This window comes from Rhipicephalus microplus, chromosome 2 (assembly GCF_043290135.1).
Source record: "Rhipicephalus microplus isolate Deutch F79 chromosome 2, USDA_Rmic, whole genome shotgun sequence".
In the NCBI taxonomy this organism is placed as follows: Eukaryota; Metazoa; Arthropoda; class Arachnida; order Ixodida; family Ixodidae; genus Rhipicephalus; species Rhipicephalus microplus.
The window spans coordinates 111,648,210-111,660,896 of NC_134701.1; the positions used below are offsets into that span (position 1 = coordinate 111,648,210).

The 12,687-nt window shown below is 41.5% G+C and overlaps 1 protein-coding gene and 1 pseudogene across 1 annotated transcript in view; one reads left to right on the top strand and one right to left on the bottom strand.

Moving 5' to 3' along the window:
- LOC142790879 (uncharacterized) overlaps positions 1-10,422 on the top strand; it is a 36,122-nt gene extending 25,700 nt beyond the window's left edge. Inside the window, exon 6 of the mRNA XM_075885392.1 lies at positions 10,348-10,422. Within this exon, the coding sequence (XP_075741507.1) occupies positions 10,348-10,422 (75 nt within the window). The remainder of the gene's footprint in view (positions 1-10,347) is intronic.
- Positions 10,423-10,597: 175 nt separating this feature from the next.
- On the bottom strand, positions 10,598-12,463 carry LOC142790895 (uncharacterized; annotated as a pseudogene).
- Between the last annotated feature and the right edge of the window lie 224 nt (positions 12,464-12,687).

A 12,687-nucleotide genomic window follows, 5' to 3' on the forward strand; every position in this document is an offset into this window, starting at 1 on the left:
TACTTTGTAAATGTTGACACTCATTCTAATATTTTCACAGTAATTGTCTTGCATGTGTGTGTGGCATGCAGATTTTTTTTACTTTTGCAGTAAATAAGAGATATGGCAAACACTAATTGCTGCTATTAATAATAAAAGTTTGCATTATACACCATAGAAAGCGATCATTTGTCATACAGGGTTATCGCAAGCTGCAACATATCTTTGGGAAGTAAAGTAATCGAGTGGTGCATCATATGTCATTGAGAAACGTGGGTCGGTGCTACAGTTCAAATTGTTTTATCACCATGTCCAGAACTTCATATGAGCGGTGGGTAAGGGGTAAAGAATAAGAAGACAAAGGCTTTCAACAGCAGTTGCAGTACGAAACCAAGCTCTATCACTTTTATAATACAGGGTAAATATGAACGGTTTTTATACTGCACATCCAGCATATGGTGGGACACTGCAATCGTGCCACATGCAACCTCTGAAGCAGTTTGACCTGCATGAATGGGAAGACCTGACAAGTTTGTCTAGTGGTTATGGTGGTCGAATTGCTGGTCCATATGTCATGAGATTGAATCCCAGCCGCGGTGACTCCAATTTCGGTGGGTGGGGGGGGGAGAGAGGAAATGCTTGAGGCCCGTGTGCTTGAATTTTGGTGCATTTTAGAGCCTCCCCCCCACCCCCTATGGGGTCTCTCATAATTGCATTCTTGTTTTGGGACATTTAATCCGAATAATTATTATTGTATTTGCATTGGCAGGAACAATTCTTTTGATGTGCAAGGACATTTGTAATGCACCTTATAGGGAGAACCTGCTCTCTGGAATATGCTTTTATGTGGCCTAGATAAATTATATGTAATATCCTAAAGTAATCGGTTACTTGTAATGGATTACAAATTTTTTTAGTTTTGTAGTACAATCTATCATCTTTTTTCAAAACTGTAACACTTTGCGTTTTTGAATTCTTCTTGTAACTGTTTGCCCAAAATTAACACCTTAGCTGCAATACCTTATCTTAGGTCCAGCAGCAGCAAAGCATTGCACAACCACGACCGGTGTGCAAGGTGTTGCTTTATATATAATACAACCTTTCACTCCAGCACATGCATTGAGAGTGTTCAATGTAGCAGCTGATTTCTTTGCAAAAAAGCTCTTCATTATCAGTAATAACAACTTTGAAAAACTAATGCCATTAAAAGTTAACCAGATCCAAATTGTTCAATTGCACAAACAGCTACGACGATGACCTATAAAAGAGACAAGACAGAGTCCAATTTACCAAGAGAAGTCTGTTTCCTTGAACACGCAGATTTCTATATGAACGCATGAGCACCATTTGTACAATCTGCCGCTGAGGTCCCGGTAAGCCTTTCAGCCTGCATCAAACCTTTAACCTTCTCTTTAACATGCCAACTCCAGTAGTTTACATGCCAGCCACAATGTTGGAGATTAAGTAAACTTGCATTATTGTGTTACAGTAATAGAGTTATGAAGTAATGCTAAAGGAATTGATTGCATTTCTATGATTCTTGAGTTACCTTTCTAGGGCTGAATTTAACCCCCCTAAACAAAACATTTAAAAAATGCAATTGCAATTTTGATCGGTTACTTGTTTACTGTAACTGGTACAAGTCGGATGTAAATGCGCTTTTATATTCATTTTTCTTGTTCCTAGGGCGCTGCTGGAACATTTGTTAGTTGGCTGACAGCCATCAAATAAAGTGATAAAAAAATGGGCTCTCGCATTATACCACGTAAATCTTGTAAAACTTTGTAGCAATACCTAATTTCGAAATTGATGCTCTAACGTGAGTTTCACTATAGGATTCTTTAATTTTTTTTTTACAGAAATTGTCTTTTCAGACAAATGTTATGTCGCCTGTAAGCAGGAACTCTTTTGTGAAGCATCCAATTTTACCGAGGCAGTCTGTGTAATGTTCTTGACTTATTATGCATTCAACATGATGGACCCGAATAGTGCTGCGACCACACTGGAATCCTTGCAAAGGTCAGTCTTTTCTGTTGGTGGTCATTTGCATTGTTAAATGAGTGCTGTCATTCTCTCACTAAATTAAGTGCCACCCTAAAGTAAGTACTGGCTTTCATTACTTCTGCACACAAGTTCATAAATGTCTGATGGCAACCACTAAATGTGTTCCCAAATATTTTGTAAGTTATGGCTCGCAAAAGTCTAAAAGCATTCATCTCTTACGAATAAAAAAAAAAACATTGGCCTGATTTGTGGGCTGTTAATGGTGGTATTTGCACAGTGGAATGTAGCGTCGTATGCCAGGTCCTCACACTTTGTTAATGCCTACTAGTTTTTTAGTTTAGGTTGAGCACTACACTGCAAGCTGTTATGAAGAAAATTTATCTTTGTGCCTCGACTTCTACAGTTTTTACAGAGTGTAACAATGCTCTGGCCTAGTCAGTGAAGACATGACTAGAATGTGTGTTCCAGGTATTTCGTGTAGCCAAGGTGCAAGATGAGAAAGTGGACAGCGGGAGAGCAGAGAGTAGACAGGCATTTACACACAAGTGTGAACAGATGTGCAAAGTGAGAAGAACAATTACTCGATTGAGAGGTCACTGTCTCTTCACAAAGGAGCAAGAGTGGGGACTTGAGATGTGGAAGAAAAAAAGAACATTTCTACCATGGTACATGCTAAGCATAAGATCGCGAGTGAGACATTCCTCGCCGCTACGATTGATGGTAGAACGGTTAAGCTGCTTGGCTGCACACCTGGACTCGAACCAGGTTGTGGTGGTCACATTTTGATGAAGGTGATAGAAGCCGAAGCACTGTGTGATGTCACTTCGTGTTAAAGAAAATGAGATACTCAAACTTTTCGGAGCCTTCCACAATGGCGTACCTCATAATCATATAGTGGTTTTGGCATGTAAAATCCACCATATCAAGTACAAGAATTGCTGTTTCAGAGTACAATAGGGGGTAAGTGGCTGCATGTGCAGTGATGGTTGCTGTACAAAAAAGTAATGTATATAGTATATATAGGTATATAGTATATAGTACATATAGTATTGGCATACCTAAATCTAGAGTAAACTGTGAAATTCTGAGCGGATGTCTTGTCCAAATTTGTAGCTAATTTCTGCACTGTTCCAGGCAAAACTTTGCACCCTGTCATGCACCACATTCATACAACCCTAATTTACTTCAATCAAACCAAATCCCAATTAGAAACATTGATAACCTCATTCAAGTGCAGGCACTTAGCAACCTAATTTCACAGTGGTATTCAATTTTTCTCGCATAATGGGCACGAGCTCTTCCAACTGGGCTCATGACACCCATGGTTAATTTTAGGTTCCTACTAGCAAAACCTTGACTTTTGAGATTAGTATTTGCAATTCAGATGAGATTACTACGGTGCACATATTTGACATATACTCGACCTTCAGTATTTGTGTCCACTGCCTGAAGCTTTTGCATTGGTGCGGATTTCTTCTCAGTGGTGCTTCAATAGTATAATCACGCGGTCTGGTCATGTTTCCTTGCTTGCCTTAAGTTGAATGTGTGTATCAAAACCAATTGTATTGCAACTTGCCAAGAATGAGACGTTCATGCTTACCCTGCTTTTTTTTCTTCCCTGGAGCAAAAAAAAAATCTGTTGCCACAATCTTGAGTTTTGGTACTATTCCCTCAAGCCCACCCTACACTTTTCTGGTAATTTATTTTGTGATGCAGATGTAGAGGGGGGACATTTGCTTCACAAACTACTTCTTTACTTTTTACTTACTTATTACTTTTTTATTGCATTTCCTGTTACAAATTGAATTGGATAATTGCTTTACACACATTTTTTCAATACATTGCATTCTACGTTCACAGATCTCTGCCACGTTAGGCCATTTCGCCTCCACTGAAATGGGAATGTGTACTGTGCAATGTCTGTGCAGGGTAAAGAACACCAGATGGTCAAAATTTCTTGAGCCTTTCACGAGGTGGTCCCTCATAATCGTGCAGGGGTGTTGGGTGTTGTTTCTCGCATATTATTGTTAATAATAAGATTATTAATATAATAAACAATATTAATACATGTGCACATCCTTTTAGTCTGCTGCACATTTATCTATGTAAAAACAAGCAACAAAATAAAAGTGCACTCAACACCTATGTAAGTTCACATTAATCTGCAGAAATCTCAAGTGCTTAAAACACTTGAGGGTCGTGCACCAGCTGTATCGTAACCATGTGCACAAGTTGCAAAGCCAGAATTTTTTTATAACGCATGCAGTGTTTGCAAAAAAGCGACTATGCACATGTACATGCCGCATTATAATAAGTCACTGAACACAACCAACAGTGCCTTGAAATTTCGCTTCAGCTGGTTACACTGTCAGATGCAGTAGTTGCTGCTAAGGCATTGTGAACCATTTGGTCATGTGCTTGTTCAGACCATCACGACTCAGAAAAATAATCATTTTTTAGATAGTGGTTAAAGGCTTAGGCAGAAGTTTTCTTCGGGGGAGGAGGGGGCACCTGCCATGGCAAAAAAAACTGTGGGAAAGAAAGGGAATAGGCCCAGTGTGCCCCCCCCCCCCCCCTGGCTAAGCCTGTAATACTATCTCAAGTAACTGCTTTCTATGGTGGTATTATACAGTCTTGGGGTAGCAAGACAGTTCAAGCGCATGGATAGTCTTTTTGCTAACTAAAGAAAATTTTCATTTTACTGGCGGCTGTTCCGTATCAATCCCCCAAAGGGTACCAAGCGTGAAGGAGGACAGCGGTCGAGGACATCTGTTAATGCAAGAGTAATGAAGCTCAACCATATGCTACAAGCAAACCTCTTGTCAGAGCAGCTGAACTGTCCTAACCAGGTGTGTTTTATTAATCATGAAATGTCCTGTAAAATCTTTTATTCATGTAGTACAGTTTTTCATGTAAAGTGCTGCATTTTAACAGCAGATCATGAGTGCAAGCTTATCACGATTTTCTGCACGATTGTTTATTTTCGGGTTTTCAATTTGAACCTCTTCGAGACCCTGATGTAACTGATAATTCATTGCAGGAGATACCAGTGTGCTTGCGTCATAATAGGGTTGGTCAGATGATGACATGGTATACCCTGCTGACTCACACAATTTGTACAGCAACTATTAGTGTCCGTATTCCACTAATTTTGGCACTCAAGTTTGCTTTGTGTCAATACGCAGAGAATCCTCTACGCATCTCCTCCCTCTACTTTTTTTTTCCTTAGCGGATGGTATTGGAAGTGTCAGTTATGTGCAAGAAAACGCAATCGCTGCTAAAACTACATGTCAGCATGCATCTCTTATGAAAAAGCTTGGATGTATGTTTTTTTTTCAAATCTGGGAACAGAAATCTAGTGATAATTTTCAAAGTGATGACTGGAATGATTCCAAACTATGTAAAGTATCACCTTTCTAGATTTGATTTTAAGACAAATAAAGATAACAACAAAAAGCTTTGGCAATTTCTGGGTAAAGAAATCTTTTATGTATGCAGGACTCATGATCAGTTTTTTATTGTTTCTTCTGAGCATAAAGCATCATTATTATTATTTGCATATGCATGCTGTTCTCCATCCAAGACCTGTCCATTTTTTTTGCGTGAATCTCGGTAGGCTGAAAATCTGTTGGTATCATAGCTTCCATTGGCTTGGCACTACATAAGCACAATGTTTGAAAGCGTAGGGTTACAGAGCAGCAAAGATGTGTCAACACTCGGTTAGTTCCGCAGTTGCGCTGGTGGAGCTTAGTTCCTGCAGATGCTGGTTGAACTTGGGAAGCGAATCCGCATTGTTGGCCACAGTAGTTGTCACGTGACTGGCTCAGCAGATGTGTCTGGAATTGTCTAAAACAGCTCCAAACTTTTGTGACATTAGCTAGTTTTTATGGGTGTCTGAGATACTCCATTGAATTGTGTCATACCATTTTGAGGCTAGTTTTGTGTAAATTTTTTCAGAACATGATTTTACTGCTATGGCAGAGCTCTCGAGTACTGTTCACAAAATAGCTCGTGCCTGATAATTATTGAAAGTTGACACTCTCTGCCACATCTTGATTTTGTAGAGATGACTAAAGCACGGCCTTGGAAGTTTTTGGCTTCTGGGCATCTGAACCTGCCCCGACTAGGTCTCTTGTCAGGATTCTCTTAACATGATCAACTTTTTTTGAAAAAGTGTATAACCCAAATGGCTGCTACTTTGCTGTAATCATGCAAGTTTTCATCAAGTTGCATTAAGAAGCTCAGCATTTTTATGAGTTAGCAATTGATAAAAGCTTTGCAACTTTGCCATTTATTTGAATCTACTAAATGTAACTTTTTCTGGTTGAAAAGCTGGCAGGACAATAAATTGGTATGTTCTTTTGGTACAGCTTCTTAACATGTTTCAATAACACTGTGTGCTTTGCACTTTACGTGCTGAACCTTAAACATTACAAAGGAACGTTAAAAACTTGTGCTATTTCATACTGTAGTTCACTTAACCAACACAAAAATATATACCCGGCACATGTTTTCACAGCCATATCTGTCAAAGCAAAACCAAAAAGCAGCAGAACTACACAGGAGCATCAAGTGCAGGTGATTTCAGGGAGTTACTAGTTTCTTTTTAGTTAGTGCAATGAAGGACTTGTTGAGGCAGTAGCAATATCTAATGGAACCTGTATCAATGATTCAGTACTCACGGCCCTCAGTCAAGTACTCACAGCCCTCAGTCCCCAGTGGCTGCGAAGCGACTGACCATGGTGGTGGTCAGATCTGCAATGCAGCAGAGAGTGCTTAGAATCTCTGGATCCGGACAGGCCGCCATTGGAACCTGAACTTGGCAGCATTTAACGCTAGAACCTTATCTAGTCAGGCAAGTCTAGCTGTGCTATTCGAGGAACTAGAGGGCAATAAATAGGATGTAATAGGGCTCAGTGAGGTTAGGAGGACAGATGGGGCCTATACAGCGCTACAGAACGGGCACGTCCTTTGCTATTCGGGCTTGGCTGACAGAAGAGAACTGGGAGTGGGGTTCTTTATTCACAGAAACATAGCTGGCAACATAGAGGAATACTGTAGCAATAATGAAATAGTGGTAGGTATTGTAATTAAACTCAATAGGAGATACAAGTTGAAGGTTGTACAGGCTGACGCCCTACATCCAGCCACGATGACGCTTCAGTTTAAAGCTTTCATGAAGACGTGGAATCGGCAATGAGTAAGATAAAGACACAGTATACTATACTGATGGGAGACTTTAATGCAAAAGTAGGGAAGAAGCTGGCTGGAGACCAGGCCGTGGGAGACTATGGCATCGGTACTAGAAATGTCAGAGGAGAGCTTCTAGCAGAATTTGCAGAACGCAATAATTTACAGATATTGAATACCTTCTACCGAAAACAAGGAAACCGTACATGGACATGAAGGAGCCCTAATGGCGAAAATAAGAACGAAATAGACTTTTAATGAGTGCACATCCAGGCATCGTGCAGGATATGGAAGTGGTGGGCAAGGCACGATGCAGAGACCATAGAATGGTACGGCCTCGAATTCGCCTTACTATTATATGTGCGGTTTAACGTCCCAAAACCACTTATGAATATGAGAGACGCCGTAGTGGAGGGCTCCGGTAATTTCGACCACCTGGAGTTCTTTAACGTGCACCCAAATCTGAGCACACGGGCCTACAACATTTCCACCTCCATCGGAAATGCAGCCGCCACAGCCGGGATTCGAACCCGCGACCCTCGGGTCAGCAGCCGAGTACCTTAGCCACTAGACCACCGTGGCGGGGCCTCGAACTTGCCTAGACTTGAAGAACAAATGACAGAAACTTATACGCAAGAAGCCAATCAATGAGCTAGCACTGGGAGGGAGAGTACAGGAATTCAGAGTCTCGTTTCAGAACAGGTACTCGGCTCTTAGCGAGGAAACCAACCTTAGCGTAGATACAATGAATGATAATCAGACGAGTATTATTATCGAGTGTGCAGTGGAAGTTGGAGGCAGGGTAGTTAGACAGGAAACTGGCAAGCTTTGCAAGGAAACGAAGAATCTCATTAAGAAGCGTCAAAGCATGAAAGTCTTAAGTACAACAGACAAAACAGAACTAGCAGAGCTTTTGAAGTTGATTAATAGGCGTAAGGTATCTGGTTTAAGAAGGTATAACACGGAGAGAATTGAACACTCTCTGAAAAACGGAAGGAGCGTCAAAGCAGTGAAGAGGGAACTTGGGATAGGCAAAAATCGGATGTATGCTCTAAGGGACAAAGAAGGCAAAATAACTACCAATATGGAGAGGATAGTTAAAATAGCGGAGGATTTTTACAGAGATTTGTACAGTAGCTGAGACAACCACGATCTTAATACTATAAGAACTAGCAGTAAACCAGATGATACCCCACCAGTGGTGACAGAAGAAGTCAGAAAAGCTTGGAGAGCATGCAAAGAGGCAAAGCTGCTGGTGAGGATCAGGCAACATCAGATCTGCTGAAAGATGGAGGACAGATTGTGTTGGAAAAACTAGCGACCCTGTTTACAAAGTGTCTCCTAACGGGAAGAGTACCAGAGTCTTGGAAGAATACTAAGATTATCTTAATACATAAGAAAGGAGATGACAACCCAAGTAGCACAAATACGTTATAATAATGTTACTTTTACGTTCAGCTTCAATGTTGAAACAGTATTGTTAATGTCATCGAAACTAAATGTTCTGCTAACGTTCTGAATAAACGTAGCGATGTTATCTTGAACATTATGTAAACATTAATAAAACATTATGATAATGTTTGCATAACGTTAAGCAAAACACAAAAGTGACGTTACAAGTTACACTCCCGTTACATTTATAAAATATTACGAATTATTGTAAATTATGCTCATGCAACGCAGAAAACAGGCCCAATGTCAGAAGTCTTTTTAACTGAAAAGACAAACTTGCGAATCATGAGTGGAGCATGTCTTCAACATGCAGTAGGGTATTCTAAAGTACATTAAATTATTGATGGAACGCACGTGTGTTAGCGGCTTGTATATATATGCAAGGACTGAAGCAGACTGATTCGAAGCTCTCTAATCAGAATTTTTAAGAACTTTCTACATTTTGCAGCTAATTGGCAGCATTAACTCAGCTCAACTGCTTGTCTTGATTGCAAATATACTTTATTGCATGATGTCCGTTTATACTTTATTCCTCGATGCTCATCCAAGGCCTGGTTGTGATCAATAAGCAGGCCGCGGCACTTTGTTCTGCAAAAACAAGGAATATTCAGGAATTACTGCAGATGATAAACAGACAAAATAGCATTAGTAGCAGCATAAACATTGCAGATGCTTTTGATAAGACAGTGAAAACCATTCACCACCACTGCGCAATTAATGCACGTCGAGAGACAGATAGAAGATAGATATGTGGGGTTTAACGTCCCAAAATCACCATATGATTATTGGGAAGTAAAAACAGCGCAACAGTATAGACAAGGACAGAGAAAGAGACGACACCGCGCTGACTCGCAACTAAACTTTATTGAAAGATACATGCACATATATCAAGCATTTGACCCGTTCACGTGGACAACCTTGACAAATGCTTGATATATGTGCGTGTATCTTTCAATAAAGTTTAGTCGCGAGTCAGCGCAGTGTCGTCTCTTCCTCTGTCCTTGTCTATATTGTTGCGCTCTTTTTACTTCCCAAGTATGAACCACCAACTAGCCCAACTTTCACTGTTATCACCATATGATTATGAGAGACGCTGTAGTGGAGGGCTCCGGAAATTTTGACCAGCTGGGGCTCTTCAACCTGCACCCAAATTTGACCACACGGGCCTACAACATTTCCACCTCCATCGGAAATGCAGCCGCCGTAGCCCGGATAAGAACCCGCGACCTGCGGGTCAACAGCCGAGTACCTTAGTCACTAGAACACCGCGGTGGGGCAAAATTAATGCACGTAGCCTTGTAAGTGCTCTGTAAAGTATACTTGTTCGCAGCAGCTGTTTTTAAAAACTCGAATTTCGCCCAACCACCAATAATAATCACTGTCAGCACTGCCTTGCAATATTGCTACCTTCCTGGTCCACACCACATAGTGCCCTTGTAGTCCCTCGATGGTATATGTTGTCATTTGCTTCCTGCTTGTACATGACCGCACTTCAAAATTTAAAGCTTTTGAGCCCTTCGTTGTTGCTCATGGTCCCCGCATGGCAACCACTTAATTGTTTTTCGCACCTGTATCATGACAGTGGCACAAATCAGAAGAATAACCTCCACGCTGGTCGCCACTATTTTAGGGCCCAACGGACTCTTGACGCATATGAAAACTCATCGCATACTTCTGCCAACTTCTCCTTCCACCTGTCGCTCGCTGTGCTTGCACATCCAGGGAAATATCGAGGGGCCCTGGTGGCTGCTTTATATGGCCGCTAGTGTGGGTGAGGGCAAGGATGGTTTCTGGTGATCCCTACAAGTCGCAAAACATGCGCTCTGAAACCACATCTTGAAAGAGCATGTTAGCTTCAGTCGCCGGATCGAATCCCGTCTGCGGCGGCTGCATTTTCAATGGAGGCAGTAATGTTGTAGGCCCGTGTGCTCAGATTTGGGTGCACGTTAAAGAAACCCAGTACAAGACTGGGTTAAAGAACCCAGTAGAAAGAACCCAGTACAATAAAACCGTGTCTACCAGGTAAGCAGAAGCACTTTGACTTGATCTCGTTGAGTGACCATACTGCATTGACTGCTGAAAGGTCCGAAGCTTGGTAAGCATGGAGCTCAGTTGTCCCCACAATATCAGCATGAAAGTTGGTCAGTACCTTGAAAAATCTAGCAGATATCTTTACATCGACACTATCTGATAAAATATTTGTTGCAATCACAATGTTCCCGTCTGTCATAAGAAGACATGAGTCAGCAGTGTTGGTTTCAATAACTACATCTGAAAAAGCTATGCAGTGAACCTGGTTCCCTGAAAACCTGGAGGAGTAGGTCCAGAACCATGTGGCTTTTGCAAAATTACTTGCTTTTCTGGGAGTGCTGTTTTGAACACGTCACTCTGACTGCGCTCAAACAAACTCTTCACGACTTGCTGAAGCGCTCGATTTGGAGTTTTCAAGTCACGCTTCGATTGACCCAAAAAGTTCTCAAACGGGAATGCGGAAAATGAGTCAAGATGGCCAAACTTCTGCACATCGTCAGGAAGGTGTACAAGTGCATGTACATTGTACACGTAAACGCCCTCCCCATAAAGACGTCCACCATCAGTGACAAACCCTCGGAGAAGATTTTTGGCAAAGATTAAGTGCAGGTGGCAAAGTTCAGGGCTTACGAGGATAGACAATGTCACACTAAGCTTCATGAAATGCTGGTAATAACATTTTTCAATTCGTCCTGATAGCAGCACAGGTCCAAAGTAGAATAAAAAGTTTCAAAACTCTGTGGCCTTCCATCTTTCCAGTTCGCAAAGACTTCGGGGCTTAGGGCCATTTCCCGAGGTGTGTGCTTCTGCAAATTTATTAGCATCTCTGATATTTCATTCTGCACATGTATTGGAACCTTTGATTTATGAGGTACTTCTCGGACCCAGTAGTGAAGCAGTTTCCTCACAACCCCTAGGCGCACAAGGTGCATGTAATCCAGTGGAAAATCGCTAACCATGGAAATTTTTACCTCGGTCAGTGGTGAGTGTCCACGACGGTGCTCTTCCTGATTTTGGTTCAGAAATGCTTCATCAGTTTGCAGTGGATCATTGAGCGCCGGAAGAACGTCTTTTCGAGAGCTTTCAGAATAGACTCCTTCTTGAGTGCATCTCTCGCAACTGTAATAGCCTCCATGGCCCTTGATGCACTTCAAGAATGCCCTTGCAGGTGTATAACAGACAAATGCACGTACTTGAACTGTAAACTTTTTGTCACCTTGAGTGAAGCCTTCCATTTCCAGCATGCTCACTTCTGCAATAAAATCACTCAAGTAGTCCTCTCAGTTTTTGTGTTTCCAACAAATAAGGCAATGACAAATGGCTTGACATCACTGGACTCTTCAACAGATGCCAATATTGGCCAGAATTGTTTGCTTGAACTCTTTACAATGGGAAGTCCATCAATATTTATGAGAAGTGCGATAATATCACTTGTGATGCTGCCTGCTTGTACGTATCATTTGTTCTATTGTTGATTTAATACCAAAGTAGTGGTATAAACCAGATGTCCCCATTTTTCTTAACGCGCAAGACCTCGGTGTCCCCAATAGGGTTCGTGAGTCGCTGGGTAACTCTGGGTGGTGCTTCTTCAATATTTTCAGCAGGAGTGTTAGATGAGATGCACAAGCTTTAGTTTCACAGGCCCAAGCTGCCAGCTCGCTGGCCAAGCTCGGCTTTCTTCATAAGTTGTTTCAAACTCAACTTCTGCCACATTAATTGCTGGCCAATCTTGGCTGTTTTACAGCTGATGTGCTTACAGAAGCATTTGTAGGGTTGACATGCTCTTGATTTGAAGCCTTCCTGACATCACTACTTCTGTTGTCTTCGTCATTGGTGAAATTCTTATCCTCTATGGAAAAAGATACAAGTTTCAATGTCTACGAAGTGTTCGTGCACACATTCAGCAACTCTTCTTTTTCTCTCCCGGTCACCGACATGTTGTAAACGTCTCAGGTACCGTTTTATATCTGCATATGATATAGCGAATGTTTTCAATTTAAGTTGACACACAAAAAAGGTAATAACTCCTGC